This window comes from Callospermophilus lateralis, chromosome 1, assembly GCF_048772815.1.
Source record: "Callospermophilus lateralis isolate mCalLat2 chromosome 1, mCalLat2.hap1, whole genome shotgun sequence".
NCBI classification, from domain to species: domain Eukaryota; kingdom Metazoa; phylum Chordata; class Mammalia; order Rodentia; family Sciuridae; genus Callospermophilus; species Callospermophilus lateralis.
The window spans coordinates 204,433,112-204,453,071 of NC_135305.1; the positions used below are offsets into that span (position 1 = coordinate 204,433,112).

The 19,960-nt window shown below is 43.6% G+C and overlaps 1 protein-coding gene across 1 annotated transcript; it reads right to left on the reverse strand.

Moving 5' to 3' along the window:
- Window positions 1–4,484: 4,484 nt before the first annotated feature.
- Window positions 4,485–5,987, reverse strand: Cyp8b1 (cytochrome P450 family 8 subfamily B member 1). The gene has a single exon (XM_076856550.2). The coding sequence runs from the start codon at window positions 5,985–5,987 to the stop codon at window positions 4,485–4,487; it is 1,503 nt and encodes a 500-aa protein (XP_076712665.2).
- Window positions 5,988–19,960: the final 13,973 nt, after the last annotated feature.

Sequence of the window (19,960 nt, forward strand, 5' to 3'; positions counted from 1 at the left end):
CTAGGGCTCACTCAGGAGAAAATGCAGGGATGGCTTTGCTGTGGGCAGGGCTGCTGCCACCCTTCACTCTGTGGAGTGTTCTCGCCAGCAACCCTCGCTGAAGAGAGCTGGGTTCAAAAGAGCTGGCTGCAACATTAAGCTGAGAAAATGGTGAGAAAGCACAGAACACAGAAGTAATTTTCATGTCAAGGATAAGACAGCCCTTCGACTTTAAGGATCAGCTTCCATGCTGGAAGGCGCTGAAAAGAGCGTGCACCTGGAATCTCTTTATTTTTATAGAGTGGGGGGGAACACCCAAAGGAGTTTTGATGGAATGTTCTTCACCAAATAAGGCAGGGGATAAGATTTCAAAGGAGGGTTGTCCAACCCCATTGGGTAACACTCAGATCCAGAGTTGAAGCAAACTTCTTTGCTGAGCGAAGTTGAAGGCCACTTGCTTTGCACAGTGTGTGGCATGTGATGCCAAACCAAACACCTCCCTTACTCAAGGCTGCGAGAGGATGCTCAGCCCTGGACAGGCAACCTCCCACAGAGTGTGATGTGCATGTTCACAGCAGTCACTCCGTATGGAAAAAAACATCTCTTTTCTCTTCCAGAATTTCTCTGCCTAGAATTCCACCACTGGAGAATAATACCTGACCTTATTTTGTTATAAGTGATCCTCAGAGAGAATACATTTTTCAGGCTTTACTCTGAGGTCCTCCTGAGAAAAGGGGTGAGAGGGAGAGAATATTTGGTGCAGAAATGAGGAAGCGGGGTGCAGAACTACTGGGTCAGGGCAGGTGATGACTAGTTGCACCTTTGGGGATCTCAATCTTCTTACTGCCTCAGGACATCTTCCAGGATTGTTTCTAGCAATCCTCATGCAGAAGGCACAGAATCAGAGGTGTCTCAATTCCTCCCCTGCCAGCAGGTGAACACTGGGCTCCATCTGCACACCCCAATCTGGGATGTGTGCTGTTTCCTGGGAAATCCACTGTTTACATTGTGTATCCCTAACTGTGGGATGGAGCACCTGCGATCACCTTACACCTAACCCTCTGAAACTTCCCTTGGTCCCAAACATTCTTTCTGGGCTCTCAAATAGGACACAAAGTCCATGAATTTCCTTGAGATCTGCATATGGTCACTCCTAGTTGAGACCTTTTAGTCCTGACTCAGTGGACTCAAGCCTTCAGCAGTGTCCCAGCCTTTCCACAGGCCAAGATCCTGCTCCATTTTCTCTTGGGTGTGGGGAAAAGGAGGAGACACAGTACTGAGATCTCAGCAAGGGCAAGGAAGGTACCTTGTCCCCTTACCCCCATCCCTATTGAACACAGGGCCTGGCTGCCTGGGGAGGTGGTTGGTAAGTCCCTTGCAGATGGCTTCTGATCTCCAGCCCCCTTCTCCTCCTCCTCCTGTGCCCTCTACACAACTCCTCTCCTTGTGCTTCTGGACCTTGTGGAATAGGATGGGATATCCTAGCCTGTTCTCCAGGCAGACATCATTATTTGGGGATAGCTAAACCCAGAGAAAAGCAGGCCCTGACCCAGGGTCACACAGCTAATTGGGGGAGAAGCCAATGGGAGATGCAGGATAGGAGAGAGAGAAGCCCCATTGGCTGGACCTTGCTGTGAGGTTCCATGCTGCCTGGGCCCACCTTCTCCGGGACCCTCTATCCAGCTCCCACAGTTACTCCTCCATCTGTCCCAATTCCAGATGACTCTGCTATCAGATAGCTGTAGTTCTGGCGGCAACACCCTCCCAACTCTTCTTGGCCATGATAAGCACGCTTCCAATGGGAATTACCTCTTTTATGTCTTACATCAGAAAGCTGAGGCCAGGGAGGGGCAGGAAGGGATTTGAGGACACAAAGTAAATTAGCTGAGACTAGAAGTCAGGGTGCTAGCATTTAATCTACATTTAGAGAATTGGGAATCAGAAAAATGAATAAGATATCATCCCCTGGTGGGCTCCAGTCTGGGACAGGAGGAGGCAGTCAAGACACAAAGCAATGACATATCACATATGTTCTGTGATACCAGTGGTACTAGGGAACCCAAGGGGACAGAGGTCATTTCTGGGATGGGGTGGCTGAAACACAGGAAACCCCACAAGCAGCTGGCACTCACGTTGGCAGAAAGCAATACTTCTGCTTTAGGAACAATTCCATCAGAAAAAGTCGAATTTCACTGGATGGAGATATTTGGGGACCAAATATGGCAAAACTCAAATGTCCAGTGTGTAGAGGTGATGGGGAGCCCGGAAAGTAAAAGGGTGGCAATCAGAGGTGCTTTTGGAAAAGGGCCTCTAGTGGCTGTGTGAAGCAAGGACAGGCAGGCCTGGTGTAGAGAGAAATGCAGAGGTGTTACCAGAGTCCTAAGTTTGGGCCTCACTTGTCCCAAAAGCCAAATGGGAAAAGGAATGGTGGAAAGCAGGAAAGGGACTCTCATCAATGTGGCCATATTGGGAAGACCAGTGAAACCAAGCACCTCAGCCCATCTTGGGGTGTTGACATGAACTTTAGGTTTACATACTGAGGAAGGGGTGAGAGGTGTGCATAATTAAGCAGTCTCGGTCAAACTGTGTTTTGGTGGATCATTATCTCAGTTCTGGTTCTGTGAGGTGGCTCTGGAAAAGTCCTTTATTAATTGAGGGGGCAATCTTCAACTGCGCCACAGAATTCTTATCCATCAGACTTTTGTTTCTGGAAGGAGGACATTCAGTTCCCATGAAACAATTGCTCCTAATTGCTGGGGACAGTTTCATCATACAGCGATCTGCCTGGGAGGCTCTGCTGTTCCTGGAAGGTGTAGGGCAATGATTGGAGACTTCTAGGCTCCATTCCAGGAATCTGGAGCAGATTATTGTAAAAGCTGTCCAACATTTTTGATGTCGCTTAAAATCTTGAAAATATCCTGGTTTTCCTTATTTTGATGTCTTCAGCCTCGATAGGGGGAGGATTATTAGCTTTGGATGAACATTCCTTAAATATTTACATGCCTATATACAGAGCTGAGCAGAGATGAGACCCAAAGCTTAAGGCAATAAAGGAAACATACAAAATGAAGGCAGAAATGCCAAGTTTTATGCTGCTTTCAGTTACCCACTGAGCATCTGCATGCCCAAGTAAAAAGTGAGTGCTTTTAGCAAAAACAGCTTTTAATTCTCGTTATAAAGTCATGGGTCTAAGAATTAGCTGTGGGTAGGAGGAGAGGATACATTTCAGGGCCATTACAGGGGATTAAGCTGACTGGACAAGGGCCTAACTATATGTGGGGGAGGGCAAGAGAGGGTGAGGGTATGCCTTTGGCAGTGGGATGTGGAGAAAAGTCCTGAGCAGAGAGAGGCAGGGAAATCAGGACGGAGTGGTCCGGACAGCGCTCAGGAGAGATGCTTTATTCTGGTGGGGACAAGCTGGATCAAAGGTTGTGGGTCTCCCATGGGGAGATGGAGGGTCTGGGGCTAGAGAAAGCTCTAGCAATGGTTGCAGTAAATACTTAGCAATGGTTGAGGTAAATACGGGGAGATTGAAACCACGCTGGGGTGGGGTGCACAGAGGAGCCGAGGGCACCAGGGAGGGACCTAGAATAACTCTTACATCAAAGGGAACGTTTCTCTAGATCTGTGTGATAGCCACCACCCACCCTTGACTACTGAGTGCCTGGAATGTGTCTATTTTAGATTGAGGAATGCAGCACTACCAGATTTTGAAGATAGAACCAAAAAAAAAAAAAGGAATGTAAATTATTTCATTAATTTTTTTTTTAATATTGGTCACAAATTGAAATGTGAGTTCTTTAGATATATCGGGCTAAATAAACATACAAAAGAAATTTTACTTTTTCTATTTTTGAAAAATATATCTACTAGAAAATTTAAAATGACATACGTGGCTTGCCTCATATTTCTATATGACAATACTGTTCTAGAACCTGAGTTTCAGGGCCAGGATGTAGCTCAGTGGCAAAGCATTTGCCTCACATACATGAAACCCTGGGTTAGACCCCCAGTTCCAAAAGGAAAAGACACACACACAAAACAACAACAACAACAACAAAAAAAAAACCCACCCCCACCTCCCCAAACCCCGCAAACCCCCAAAAGGATGTGGAATAAGTGTTGTGGAACAACGTGGGGTGAGAGTCCCATGTTTGCAAGATGCCATGTTCTGCGTGGGAGCCGGCTTCTGTATGCAGGACTACTCAAGGCAGGCACCATGTCTCAAACTGAATTGCTCTTAGACAAGTCCCCTTCTGCTTGGACTTCCTTCGAGAGGAGGGTTCTGCAAAACCCGTTGGGAGAGATGGTGTTTTAAAGGAAGAGTGGTAAACCTGACAGATGGCTAGGAGGTCAGACAGCAAGGACAACAGGATAGAGTCAGAGTGGCCATAGAACCAGAAGGAGGGATAGTCAGAGAGGGCCTGGAGCTGCAGAGGAGTGAGAAAAGGCGAGAGACCACAGTGGGCCCCTCTGACCAGGCTTGGCTGCCTTGGCAGAGCTTATTACATACACTTTAGGCGGTATCGGAAGCGCACGTCGTGCCTGGGCTGTAAGGTGCCAAAGCCCCAGCGCTGTGGGTCCATAGGGGGCACAGGTGTATCAGGGTCCATCAGCTCCAGGTCAAAATATGTGACCATGATCAAAATAAAGAGTTTCATTTCACTGAGGGCAAAAAACCTACCAGGGCAGATGGAGACGCCTGAGCCCCAAGGCATGTTGTAGTGGTGGATCTTCTTGCCCTCCTTATAGAAGTGCATTTTTCTGCTGCCATTGGGGTTCAGGAATCGGTCATACTTGAAGGTAGTGGGCTTGGGGTGGATGTCAGGGTCCATGTGTACTGAGAGATAGGGGAAGAGAGCCACTTTATCTCCACGACGGAGCAGGTACTCTTGTCCATTGGCCATCTTCAAGATATAGTCCTTCTGTATTGCCCTGAGGAGGGTGGGTGAAGCTGCCAGCCTCAGGGTCTCCTCCATTACGCTGTTCAGCACTGGGGTGTGTTGTAAGGCGCTCAGTTTGAAGGTGAAGAGCTGGGTGGCTTCCAGCCTGGCTTCACCTAGGACCTCAGTGGCCTCCTTCCTCACAGCCTGCAGGGCTTCTGGGTGCTTCAGGAGGAACAAGAGAGCCCAGAAAGAGGTTGGCCCTGTGTTCCCTTGGGAAGCCCAGAGCATCATGAAATTGAACTTGTCCTGCATAGCTGGGGCCACTCCCTGCTCCCTCAGATACTGAAGCATGTAGCATAACCAGCCGCTCATGCCATCCTTCTCCAGGTTGTGTTCCACAGAGAGTGTCTTGTGAAAGAGACTCTGGAGCTGGCCCACTTCTAGCCACTCCCGGGGACTCAGCAGGGAGTAGACAAACCTTGGAAAAAGAAGATCAAACCTGCGGAACTTCATGAATAGCTCTTCTGCCTGTAGCAGGTCCTGTGCCACGTTCTTTGTATAGCCAAACAAGCTCAGGTAACCAGCCTTGAACAAGGTATTGTAGCAGAACTGGAAGAGACCATCCTCATGCCAGAAACTGGCATCCAGACTCCAGCCTTTGGGCCCCAACATTATCAAGGACAGGCTGTTCAGCATGACCTTGTTGAGATCCTCCAAGCTATCTCCCATCAGATGCTTGCTACTGGCTGAATGTATCATCTGGTGGTCCCCCTCTGTCGGTTGGTATCCAAATACCTTTCGTACCAGTTCTTGTGCATACTGCACAAAATCTAGTGTTCTCTGAGTGTCCTTGATGATGGGGCCAAAGGAGAGGGGATCCATTACAAAGGTGAAGTACTGGCCCCCTAGCTGCACTGTGAAAACATCCCCATGCTTGGCCCGCATTCCCTTTAAGAATTCAAACATATTCTTCCGGAAAGCTATGGCATGGCCCAGCCAGGGCACGGAGCCCTTGTCTAGAGGAGGTTCCTGGGGCTTGCGTCGTCGGAGTAGCCCTGGAAGACACAGGTATCCCACAAGGATCACCAGCAAGGCTCCCAGCACTTGACCCCAGAGTACCATGGCTATGCTCCTACAGGCTAAGCTCTGGTGTTCTCTGGATGCCAGAAGAGTTTTGTGAAGCTTTGACAGGTCGGGAATGCAAAGGTCTGTCCACCTGAACCTTGCTCTGTGGATGAAAATTGTGGTAAATAACCCTAGTGAGCTAGCACCTGGGAGAAATATATGCTCCTGATTTAACACGTGACTGAACCTGATCAGGTGAGAGCAGGAGGAGGTGCCCAGAAGGGAGGTCAGAGAGAAACCTCTAGTTATGGTCACAGCCTGCTTACCAGCTGCATTCTTTGCTGTGAGCTGGCACTTTATCTCTAAGCCTGGCTCGAGTCTACTCTTACCTCTATGACCTATTGACAGCTCATGTTGTGTTAGTCATCATTTTGTTACTGTAATAAAAATAACTGCCAAGAACAACTTAGAGGAGGAAAAGTTTATTTTGGGTTCATGGTTTCAGAGGTTCAATTCACGTCAGCCTACTCCATCGCTTTGGGCCGAAGGTGAGGCGAAGCACCGTGGTGGAAGGGCATGGTGGAGGAAAGCTCCTTAGCTCATGGGAGCTCAAAAGCAGAGAAAGAAAATGAAACACGAGGGACAAAATATAAACCCCAAAGGTATGCCTCCAATGGCCTACTTCCTACATCCTACCTGCTTACAGTGGTAAGTATAGTAATACTCAACAGTAATCTTTTCACAATTATTAATCAAATGGGTTTATCCACGGATTAGGTACAGCTCTCTCAATCTAATCATTTCACATCTCATCATTCCAGCATTATCTCATACATTAGCTGCCAGGGTATACATCAGATCCAAACCATAACACAAATCTTTATTTACTCACATATTCATTTGCTAGCTCATTCACTCAGCAGATGTGTACCAAGCATTTACAAATTTTCATATGCACCCCTTTCTCATTCTTAATAGCTTGACTAATGCTCCCCTTCCTAGTTGGTTAGGTTACTTAACCTCACTGTGCCTCCATTCCTTCATCTGTGAAATGGGGACAGGGAAAAAGAGGTACCACATGGAAAAGACTTAGAACAGTCCCAGGCTCAGGTTAATATTCCATTCATGTCAGTTCATATACTGAAACCTCTTCTCATACCTCTACCCCACTCCCCTGGCCCCCAGGGCCACTTTGTATTTATTGCTTCCCCTAGTCTGTCTTCCATTCTGGTCTCAGAGATCTTTTCTGGGGGTGGGTGGAGCCTTGTGGGAGTCATGTTTGATATTTGCTTCTAGCTGCGTACATAGTCCAAGGCCAGGGAAGAATCAATGTATGTCTTTCCATGGTGGCTTTTGCTATCCTAACCCAGAGGAAAAAAGCAGCAATGCTGGGCTTTAGACCCTAGAAAAGCTGAGCAGGTGGAGGGGGGTACTGACTTCATTTGGAAGATACTGTGAGTGAATTTCATCTGAGGGGCTCACAGAACTTTCTAGACTGAGAATCCTTCAAGCAGAAGGTCAGCCCTCAGTCTCTGAACCTTTCACCTGGAGCCCTCCCTCCAGTTGGCTCAGCTGCCTTGTCTGTGCACTTCTCTAACAAAAAGTCAGAATACCAGAATTACAAGATGTCAAAGCCAATGGGGACCTCAACCAATAGCTTCCTTTTACCACGAGGCTCTAGGTTCAAGTGCAGCAGGGACTTTCTCTGATAGCTGTTCTTGGCCTGTTGACCAGGGGTCTTCCAAGGGGAGTCAGGCCAGTTCCTGCCAGCAGGCTCACTGAAGAGAAAGCTATGACATTGACGCCAAGGCTTTAGTCAAGCAGCCTAGCCCACTGGTGCAATTGATGTGGTTCAATCAGTTCTGAAAACCTCTAAATTATTCTTTAACTTCCTCACCTGCAAACAGGAGCTCTGGCTCCTCAGACAAACATCAGTCCTTATGCCTTCCTGATTGAGAGCTTCCTTGCTTGTGTAGTTCTTCTTGGCAGAGAGCAGGAACCATCCACATTTTGCCTCCAGGAAGCCCTCTCTGACTGCAACTACAGCAAGAACTTAGCACTATCACTTCTTAGCTTTAGAATTCACAGTCAGAAACCTTGGGCCAAATCCAAGGAGCTGGCTTTTAACGGGTGAAAGGCAATTTTTCATTCATTCTTGCCTTCGTTCATTCATTCTTGCCCATATCCACTTGTTCCCTCCTTTCTGGAGTAGCCCTATCCATCCACTCAATAGGTATTTATTGGTCACTTACTGGCAGAAACTTTGCTAAAAGCTGGAAATATAGCCATGAGTGAGAGAGACACAATCCCTGCCACTTTTGGAGTTTATGGTCTAATAGAGGGAGAAAGATTAAATCATTGCCCAAATTAAATAATTGTGTTAAATGCTGCAAAAAAGGGCAGAGCATGAAAGGAGATGAGGAGTCAGGAAGTCCACGTGGATCAGGTGGTGATCAAGCACAGTCCTGGAGGGCTGGGAGACCAAGTCCACGTGTGCTGTGAGTGGCAGTGGTGATGGGAGGGGAGGTGCTGCTCAAGGGACACTGACAGGTTTGTCCCAAGGTGCAGGAGCACTGCCTTCTGGGGGCACTGTGGCTGCAAAGCTCAGAAGAGCAGCGAGTCTCTCCCAGGGTCTTGTCTGGCAGGCGTAGAGGAGATTCTGTCTTTGACACACCATGCGACAATGATTCCTGTAATGCCAGCCGGTCCAGCCACCTTCCTTACGGGTAGCGAATGTTGGCTCTGCCTCCAGCAGAGCCTGGCCTGTTCCTGGGAAATCTGCCCACGGGCTGTCAGCCTGCCAGCCCTGAGAGGGTTGGGGACTAGCGATCCCCAGCTCCGCGGGAGGTTAAGGGCGGAGCTACGCGGGTGGGCGGAACCCAGGAGGAACCACCCACACGCAAGCAGAGGGGGCCTCTAGGTGTGCTAGAGCGGGGCGCGAGCTGAGGGTAGGAAGGTGGGTGATGCATTTCCGGCTCTGAAGACCTCCGCGACAGCGGGCCTGGACAGGTGCTGGGGTCCTGTCAGTGCCAGAGGCGACCTGGCCGCTGGTCTGCGGTCTTTGCGCCCCAGGCGAGGTGTATCTGTCAGTTGCGGAGCCAGCCGGGAGGGGATGGGTCCGGGGCTGGGGAAGGACGCGCGGAGGGGACTGATTCCTCCCCTCCACGGTCGCTGCTCTCCACGGGCGCGCTCAGCCAGGTCATCCCTTCAGTCCACAGCCCCGGGAGTTTTCATCGCCCCAGGTCCGCGGGAGCGTCTTTTTGGCTGTCCTGTTGCATGTTTGGGGTACTCTGTTCTTGCTCACTCATTGGCTCATTCCGTGGAGGGCAGGAGGGTGGACTGAGTTCTCTAGACTGGGCCCAAGTGGGTCTCTGGTCCCGTCTGATCCCGTCTTTTGAGTTGCATATATGATCTAGAATTTTGAGAACCGACCGAGGATTCTCTTAACAGGCTCTGGTTCCTGTATAGGAACTCTTTGCTGTAGGCTTCTGCTCTCTCCTTAGTCCTTTTTGTGCCTTTTTCCAACTCTGGAATATATTAACTGTTCCCCCAGGGTGTGCCACCTTCTGCTCACTGCTTTACCCCTCATCCCACCCCCCGGAGTAATACTGTTGAATTGGAGTTGCAGAGGGGAAATCATTTCACCCTGCCTTTAGATCAGATAATGTGCATTTTCTTTTTATGGCTCCTTTTCCTTTCTAGCTTTTCATGTTCCTCCCCCGCCCCACCCCACTCTGGCTCAAAAAAAAAAAAAAAAAAAAAAAAAAAAAAAGAGAGAAAACCCCTTCATGGCAGCTAGGTTCTTGACAGCCTGGCTCAAGGCTAACTGTATTTATTCGTAGCCTGCCTCACATATACCAGGCGGCAGTGAAGCCAATGTAGGACGTAAACGACAAACTTGGTTTCTTCCCTTAGCTCTCACTGACCCGTGACATGACTTGGACCATTTCATTTGATCTCTTTGGGCCTTGCTAATCTGATGTGGCACAATAGGAGACTGAATTTGAGATACTTTTTAGTAAAATACTATTACAAAGGTGTCAGGTTGTGTATTCAATAAGAGGCTAAGAGATATGAGAGCATATAGTGGGAGAGGATGGAGGGATAGGGTTCATGGTTCTAGGAGCACCATCCCCACTGCCACCCAAACCTCCCCATTCTTATTTTGACGTAGGCATTATGTTAAATGTTTTACACATATTAGGGCGTTTAATCTTCATATTAACCCGTAGCAGGGAGTACCCAAGACTATCCTCACAATCCATTCCCTAGAAGAATTCATGGGACTCAGCATGTGTATATTCATGACTTAGGATTTATTCCAGTTGTGTAGTAAGGACACATATCCAGATGATACGGGGAAAAGAAACAAACCGAGTGTAGGAATCCACGTGAAGGCTTTCTAATGCTTTCTCCCTCCCGTGATGATCACACAGTGCTCACTCCCAGCAGTGAAAATGCAGCCACATGTATGTCACATCTGTAGCCAGGGAAGTTTGTGAGAGAGTCAGTGCCCAAGGACCCTCTGCCTAGCACCTACCAAAATTCCAGACTCTAGGAGGAAAGTAGGTGTTCAGGATGGACCATATTGTTTATGTAAATAGTCTAGGCATAATGAACTAACACTATGGTTAAGTGTAGGTGTATTTTAAGTGGAGTTAGATGAACACAGGTTGTCTGGGAAGGATAATTTTAGGAGCATGTTGGAAGATCCCAGGGTTACATTAAAGAAGTTGGCAGAGGGAAAAACACCAGGAATCTGCTCATCTAAACAACAATTATATTGGTAGAACTGTTGGAGGTGACTTGTTTTGAATTCTAGAGTCTATTTGGATGCTTGCTGCTTCCAGAGGGAAGTTTGACTGGTACTATGCTGTGGTAGTACCAGTTGATTTCAGTTGATTTCAGCTTTTTGCATGGTAGCAGCTACCCACCCCCCAAATCTCATAGCAGGCAGCTGCAGCATGTTTCTGACGTGGCTTGCTAGAGCCAGAGTGCACGGGGGCCAGAACCCCTGTCCTCCAAATATCAGGATTCTGTGTTGTAATTGCTGGTAGCTGTCCCTGATCAATGAACTGTAAGCACAGAAGCTGGCTACCGTTGTTTGGAAACAGTTTCCAGAACACTTAAAGCAGCTGTAAGTGTGTGTGTGTGTGTTTGTGTGTGTGTGTGTGTGTGTGTGTGTGTGTTTAATTAAAATCCAATTTTGTACATGGGGCTGGTTAGAAAGCCATTATGCATTCCCAGGGAGAGACTCGGGTTCAAAAAAGACCGGAGAAAACCTTAAACTTTTATTTAAGTCTGTTTCCTGGCAGAGAGATACCCTACCCTAAATAACTTAAAAAAATTTAAACTCTGAGATAAGCAGGGAGGATATGGTTTCCAGAATTATTCCAGTATAAGATTCAAGTATCCAGTTTCAAAAATCACAATAAAAATTAACAAAATGCTTATGAAGAAACAGGAAATATAGGCCATTCAAAGAAACAAGATAAATCAATAACAACAAAAAATAACCAGAGGAAGCAAAGAAATTGGACAAAATAGACAAAGATTTTAAAACAAATGTCTTAAAGATACTCAAAGGGCTAAAAGAAAACATGGAAAGAAAGGGAAATGATATATGAATAAAATCAGAATATCAATAAGGAGATAGAAATTATAAAAAAATAATCAAAAAATTCTGGAACTGAAAATAAATTCATAACTGAAAGGGAAAATACACTAGAGAGAGTTAAAAATGGATTTGAGCAAGCAAAAACAATTCAACAAATTTAAAGATAGGACAACTGAAATTACTGAATCATTAAAAAGAGTGAAGAGTGAACAAAGCCTAAGAGACTTAGGGAATGGCATCAAGCACACCAACATGTACATATAATGGGAATCCTAGAAAGAGAAGAGAGAGGCAGAAAATCAGGGAAGGGTTGAAAGAAAGAATATTGGAAGAAATTTAGTCTGAAAACTTCTCAAATTTGATAAAATAAATGAATACAAATCCAAGATCCTCAGCAAACTCCAAATACAATAAACTCAGATTCACATTGAAACACATTATTATCAAGTGGTCGAAAGTCAAAGAGAAATGTGAAAGCAGTAAGAGAGAAATCCCTTGTCACATGCATGAAGTCCTAGATAAGGTCATCATCTGATATCTCCAAAAAGCATGGAAGCCAGCAGGCAGTGGGTCGATATATTGGCTGGGGGTGGGTGGGTGGGCAGAGTTAGAGAAGGAGGAGGAGGAGGAGGTGAAGGAAGGATGGAAAAGAGGGAGGGAGGGAAAAGAAAAGAAAATAAGTCTATTTGGCAAAACTGTCCTTCAAAAATAAGGGAGAAGTTAAGGCATTCCCAGATAAATGAAAGATGATGTAGGTTGTTACCACTAGACATGTCCTACAAGAAATGCTACAGGGAGTCCTTCAGGTTGGAATAAAAGTTAACTGGAGAGTAACTCAAAGTTGTATGAAGACATAAAGTCTTTGTGAAAGGTAAGTACATGGACAGTAGGCAATAATAAGACCTAGTATTGTGATCTTGATTTGTAACCACTTTAAATTTTCTAAATGACTTAAAAGACAAATACATACTCCTTCAAATCCATTAGGAAGGCTACTATTTAAAAATATATAGAAAATAACCATTGATAAGATATGGAGAAATTGGAAGGTTTGTGCTTTTCTGGTAAGAATGTAAAATGCATCTTGTGTGGAAAATGCTATGGTTAAAAAATTAAACAGAATTACCACATGATCCTGAAATTTTTCTTCTGGTATACACCCCAAAGAAGTAATGTAAAGTATTTGTACACTTACGTTCACAGCAGCATTATTTACAACAACCAATAGGTGGAAGCAACTCAAGTGGCCATTGCCAGATGAATGGATAGATAATATATAGTATTGTACATACAATGGAATATTATTCGGCCTTAAAAATGAAGGACATTTTGGGCTGGGGTTGTGGCTCATTGGCAGAGCACTTGCCTCACACATTCGATTCTCAGCACCACATAAAAATGAATAAACAAAATAAAGATATTGTGACCATGTATAACTTTAAAATATTGTTAAAAATGAAGGGCATTTTGTTTTGATACTAGCTATAACAGAGATGAACCTTGAAGATATGCTATATGGAATAAGCCAGTCATAACAAGACAAGTACTGTATGATTCCTTTCACAATAGTTTCCTAGACTAATCAAATTAAGAGGGACATAAAGTAGAATAGTGATTTCCAGAGGCTAGGAGAATGGGGCGTAAGTGCTTGATGGGTACAGTTTCAGATTACAAGAAGCAGGTTACAAGATACAAAGAAGGACATTATATATAACTAAAAATATTGGGGCTGAGGTTGTGGCTCAGTGGTAGAGCACCACAGCACCACAAAAAATAAAATAAAACAAAATAAAGGTATTTGTTCATCTACAACTAAAAAATAAATAAAAAATAATATGTTCAATACAGCAGGAAGGGTAACAGTTATAACACATCTACTAATAATAGACTCTTAAAACACATAAAACAAAAATTGATAAAATTGAAGGGAGATATTTTTACAAAAACTATTGAAGACTTTTAAAAATAAGACCAATCAGAGGATAAATAGGAAAATAGAGAATGTGAACATCTCAGAAAACCAACTAGACTTAACAGATGCATATGGAACACTTTACCCAACAACCGCAAATGACATATTCTTTTCAAAAGTACATTGAACATTTTCCCAGAGAGACCAAACATTAGGCCACAAACAAGTTTTAATAGATTCAGAAAGACAGGCATTATATATTTCTTCTCCAACCACAGTGGGATGAAGTTAGAAGCCAGTAATGGAAGGAAAAGAAGTAAAAGATATCAAAGTTATAAAGGAAGAGGTAAAACGATATTCAAAGATAACATAAACCTATATTTAGAGTATCTCAAAAGAAACCAAAAGAGAACTATCAGAGCTAAAAAAAAAAAAAAACCTTATCAAAATTGCAAGGTATCAAATTAAAACACAAAAATCAGTTATGTTTTTATATACCAAAATGAACAAAAAGAAAACTAAGAAATCAATTTTGTTAAGAATACTTAGAACTAAATCTAACCAAATTGATGAAAGATTTATATGCCATGACTATAAGACATGGCAGAAAGAAATTCAGAAGATCTGAATAAATGGAAATATATCCAGTGTTCATGGGCAGGAAGACTTTTTAACATCATTAAGATATTAATACTGCTGGGCATGGTGGCACACGACTGTGATCCCAGTGGCTCAGGAGGCTGAGGCATGAGGATTGCATGTTCAAAACCAGCCTCAGCAAAAGCGAGGCTCTAAGCAACTCAGTGAGACCCTTTCTCTAAATAAAACACACACACACACACACACACACACACACACACAAATAGGACTGGGGATGTGGCTCAGTGGTCAGTTGCCCTGAGTTCAATCCCCGGTATCCTCCCCCAAAATATGTTAATACTACCCATAGTGATCTACAGATTCAGTGTAATTCTGATCAAAATTCCAACAGCCTTTTTCACAGATATGGAGAAGCTGATTCTTAAATTCATATTGAATTGCAAAAAAGCACTTTGTCTTACTCTGTACCTGATACTATATCAAAATAATAATTTATAAACACAAATTTATTGTACATAATTCTGGAGGCTAAGAAGTCTAAGATCAAAGTACCAACAGATTTGGTGTCTGGTGAGGGCCCATTCCTCATGGATGACACCTTTTTGTTGCATTCTCCTATGGCAGAAGGGACCAGGAAGCTCCCTTGAATCTCTTTTATAAAGGTGCTAATCCCATTCATGAGGATGGAGACCTCATAAGTTAAATCAGTTCCTAAAAGGCCTTACCTCTTAATACTACCACATGGAGATTGAGCTTCAGCATGAATTTGATTTTATTTATTTTTTTGTTGCTGGGGATTGTATCAAGGAGCACTTTACCACTGACCTCTATCCCTACTTCTTTTTATTTTGATACAGGTTTTCACTAAATTGCTGAGAGTCTCTCTAAATTGCTGAGGCTAGCCTTAAATTTTCTCTCCTGTTTCAGCTTTTGAAGTTGATAGGATTATAGGTATGTGCCTTTGCACAAGGCTCAACATGAATTTTAAAGGAACACATTCAGACTACATCACTGTCCTTGACACTCCAAAATTCATGCCTATCTCACATGTAAAATACATTCATTTCATTTGAATAGTTCCATGTGTCTTAATAAATTCTAGTATCAACCCCAAAAACCTAAAGTTCAGAGTTTCATTTAAACTAGATGTGGCAAAACTCAAAGGTGCAACTCATCCCGAGGCAATTCTCTTCCTGTTGGAAGTTTGTGACATCGAATAAATTATGTGCTTCCAAAACACAATGATGGGACCAGCCACAGGATAAACACTTCCATTCCCCAAAAGAGAAACAGGAAATTTGAAAAGGATAATAGGTTACAAGTAAATTCAAAATTTAAAAGGGAAAACAGCATTAAATTTTAAGGCTAGAGAATCATCTTTGACCCCATGTTCTACCTTCTGGACCCATTGGGGTGATGGTCTGGTCCTCAGGGCTCCAGCTCACCTCACCCCCACAGCTTTGCTGAGTATAGTTCATGAAACAGTTCCCTTGGGTTGGTGTCTCCTGTGTGGCCTTCCTAGGCTGGAGTTGCACACAGATGGCTCTTCTAGTCTAGGATCTTGGGAGTGGCTCTGCCACCGTGGCTACACTCCCTACCTGTGGTGCCTCCAGGACTGAATAAGGAACTGGATCTGCAGTCTAACCTGGCAGCAGCAAGATGGGATGAGTTGGCCCTGTTTCCCCAACTGGCAGAAGAGATGAACATGGAACTGAACTTCCACCTCATCAAGCAGCAAAGCAGCAGAACTAGGCAATACAAAGCAGTACTAGCTGGTACTTTGATTTTTCTGCTGGGGAGGAGTCACCGGGTCCCAGTGAAACCTGACCTTCCACCCCCATCTGAGATGTAAGTAGTATAGTGTGGAACACTGCTAGCTGCCACTCTATTCCCCCAAGCCCTAACCAGTGTCAGTGGAGTCCAGCAGGGCATAGGACTTCCACCCTCACTTCAGTAGTGTACAACTCAAGATCATAATTTGACAAGTCCCCCTCAAAAGTGCTTCCCACTTAAATATAATGCATAATCATGAGGTTCAGGAGTGGGAGAAGGTCCCAATTGGCTGCAAGAGTCCCAAACCACATAATTCATCATTCTCACCCCATTTTTCTTCTCATGCCTATTCCTGAGAAACTGGACTTCTAAAATTTGAAAGTAGGAAACATGAGCCAGGGAGTGGGAGAAGAATGTGTTTGTGTGTTTATTGCTATTGCCACACAGATATACTTACTGGATGTGGGCAGTTACAGATGATAATGATGATAGTGATCATGAATATGAGATGATAGCTCATGAGGTGGTTTTGGCATGGCCCACATGTCAGGAGGGAAGGAGATATTCCAGGATGCTACAAATTGCATAAGAAAGGAACTACTGGAGCTAGAGGTGTAGTTCAGGGGTACAGTGTGTGCTTAGCATGCATGAGGCCCTGGGTTGAATTCCAACATATACGTGGGTGTGTGCACATACACAAGAAGTCCTGAGCTAACCAGAGCTGAGTCTGAGTGTATTGCCAAGGTCCAGCCCAGCGGTGGGTGGAAGGGGAGTAGTGGGATTCCAGGGGTCCTGAAGGAGGAGTGGTGTCGGTGAAAGAAGAGTCGACAGGTTGCAAGTTATGAGCAGCCTCCAAAAGAAATCTCTGCTGCCCCTGGACAGATCTTTATTTTTATACCTTTTTTTACAGCTTTTTTTTTTTTTTTTTAGGTAGTTAATAGATAGCTTCAAAGCCTGAAACTTTTTGATTTACATAATTTTCAAGAGTTACAATTTTTTTCTGACATACATTGATTACCTAAGATATTGAGTACATTGTTCAAAATATTTTTTCTGTAACCTTAGTCAATCGTGATTAAGCTTTTACGTTTTCACCTCAATCACTATGTGCTGGGCAACGCAACTAGACTATATGACTCCTGACTATTATTCACTTCTAACTTTAAAGCATACCTATAATTATTTCATTAACCTTTAACTTTAAAGCATACTTATGATTATTGGTAAGCTTTCTTACTTCTAAACTAAAATCCCAGTAAACACACTTAAAGTAGTGAAAGTCTGTTATTTAAAAGCCTACCTCTCTGAAGTGCCTCTAAACTATATATCTATGTTAATTTTACATTATTCTATTTTTAATTTCCAAGGTAATTTCTTTTTTTTTCATATGACCTATTCAACTGCTTTCTTAAAGAACTTCCTTGATCCTTGGTCAAAGCACACCAATTCTCACGTCTTAGTAATCTTTAACTAAAGGGCATGCTTTACACCTCAATCCATTTGTCATTTATATTAACTATGTGTTTTCCATTTTCATCATTAGTTTCTGTTTAAGGCAAAGGAGGGTCTATTGGTTGGAGGAATGTATTTTTATTAGTCTCTTGTCCTCAAAGAGGATACCATAAGCTACATAGATGGTCCTTGTACTGTTGGCACAGCAATTGTTTTTCTGTAACTAGGCTATTGTGCAAGTTGTGGCTTTAGCATGGGGTTAGGTGGGGACTAGTGTAAATTGTTAACCATGGGATAAATATTTCTGTTGTTTTAGGCTTCGGGAATAGCACCATTGTTTGTATCCTGAGAGGTATTGAAACACACCTCATGGCGTGTCTCAATTATATCATTAGTCTCATTCTGGGAATTTTCCTGCAATCTCAGGCAATACAATTGATGTATGCCCTGTTATCTATGAGTATCATAAACAAAACACTTAACATTCCTAATGGTTCCAGTTTCCAGATGGTGCGGCCCTGACGCAGCATCCCCCACACTGTGACCCTGTCAGACAGCAGGTGCAGGAACGCCTTCACCAGTGTACGGTGTGGGAAAGACATGGGGAGAGTTAGGGAAAAGGTGGAACAATCGTCAGAGAGACTGGTCATATTGTTTATGGCTGTGGAAGGTAAAGAACAACCCTGATTGGTAAGAAAAGAATATCTTCAGCCCTGGAGGAGTCAAGATCAGAGGGAGGGACCATTAATTTCTTTCAGCCATTTTTCTGAAATATATCTGGTCAATTTAACCCAGTCTTCTGCCACCACTCTCAACCACTGGCCAACAAATAATCTTAAATATTTCCAGAATCATCCCAGTAGGCACCAACTCCAGATGGAATACTCTCAGCAAGAAACAACAGAAGAAGGTTAACTTTGAAGACCGACAAGTTTCTCTTTAGCCTCATTCTGAAATTTTTGGTCTCTTTGGATGCTTTCTCAAAGACTACTTACTGTTTGAAATTCTCTAGCACAACAACTGATAGTGGACAGTTCCACTGCTCTGGATTCCCTACTAGTCATTTTCAGGTGGGGCATGTGCCATTGCCAACACCTATTGAGAACATATTTAGCTGGCATGGTTCCAAATGGGAAGCCTGGCTGTGGTCTACCCTCCAGTGGGCCTCTTTAAATCATAATTGTAGTCACTGTAGACCAATATTGCTTAAGAGAATTGGATTTCATCAAAGCCCCTATCAGTAAAATTAATTAGAATATCTTATGAACCTAGGTGGTGTCTTGTGAGCCTAAGAATTATTAACTGTATGTGCAAATGTTGAGGTTGAGTTCTAGGGGAATGCTTCTACTATGCTACCCTGGCATTTTTGTATGAACTGCAACTAATCTAAGTCTTAAAAGATTATCTTGAGATCCTTCCAGAACAGGAGAGAGACGAGAGGAGATTTTCAAGGTGTTCTCCCATTTCCTTCCAGGTCTTCTGTTCCACTCTCACCAGGCTTCATGTTGAAATTTAAACCCCCCTTGTGAGGTATTCAGAGGATGGAAACTTAATCTATGTTATTTAGAAGTGTTTAGTTATACTTTGAAAAGGGATTATATTTAGGTAAGTTCATTAGGGTGGCTAATCATTGAATGCGGATGATTTTATAAAAAGAGTGAGAGAGACTAGACACACAGACACACACACTTCTTGCCATGTGATACTCTGAGCTGTATCAGGACTTTGCCAGAAAGAAGGCCATCACCAAAGCTTTTTAGACATTGTACCTCCATAACCCTGAGCTAAAACAATCCTCTTTTCTTTATAAAGTAGCCTTCCACTGGTATTTTGTTACAGAAAATGGATTAATATATTTCTTTTTGGTGCACGGGTCAAACACCTGGAGAGCTGGCATATTTGACTACTAGTTTTTGTTATCTATTTTAATAATACATTGTTTGAATCTTTAAAAAAATGGCTTTTTTTTTTTTAACCTTGCCTGCTACTGTGTGTTTTTACAGAAAGAATAATGGAAAGAGTAAAAATATGGCCAAATAAAAGAGACTATTTATTCCTCTCCTCTTTAGTTTTCCAAAAGTTTTGAACCAAAGCACTACTTATAGCAAGAGAAGACCTTCCTGGTGGACCATGGCTGAATAATCATACATCTCAAAGAGTTTCTTGTTCAGAACTAAAACCCTCTGAGTTGTTTTGTCACCAAGTACAGTTTTCTCCATCTTATTCTCAAGAAAACCATGGGGGCCTTTGTCATATTCAATCTACCTAGTAATTTTCCCCATGGTAAGAATCAATATTTCCTTCTAGCACTCACAGGCTATCAGTTAGGGTCCATTTATGAGCCTCTTCAGTACCCTCTTGAAAACAAACCAGCCCTGGAACCCATTGAAGTTTTCCTTTGCACTATACTTTTCCCCCCCATGTTCTGGTAAGTATTTAGTATCTGGGGAACTAGTAAGGCTCCTGAGCATCTCAGCCTGTGCACTTGAATTCCTGTGAAATAGACCTCTTCCCACTGTGCTCACCCTGGCTATATGAATGGTTAATGACTAGCCCATATAGGAAAACAGAACTCTACCTACAATTTGAATCAACCAGTCCATGAAGCCAAGTCTTTTTTTTTTTTTTTTCCCCCAATAACCACATCAGGAAGTCAAACTACTACCTGTATCAGCC

Bases quoted from the DNA above. Each gene is read 5' to 3' on its own strand.
- Cyp8b1 (XM_076856550.2), bottom strand. From the start codon at position 5,987: ATGGTACTCTGGGGTCAAGTGCTGGGAGCCTTGCTGGTGATCCTTGTG.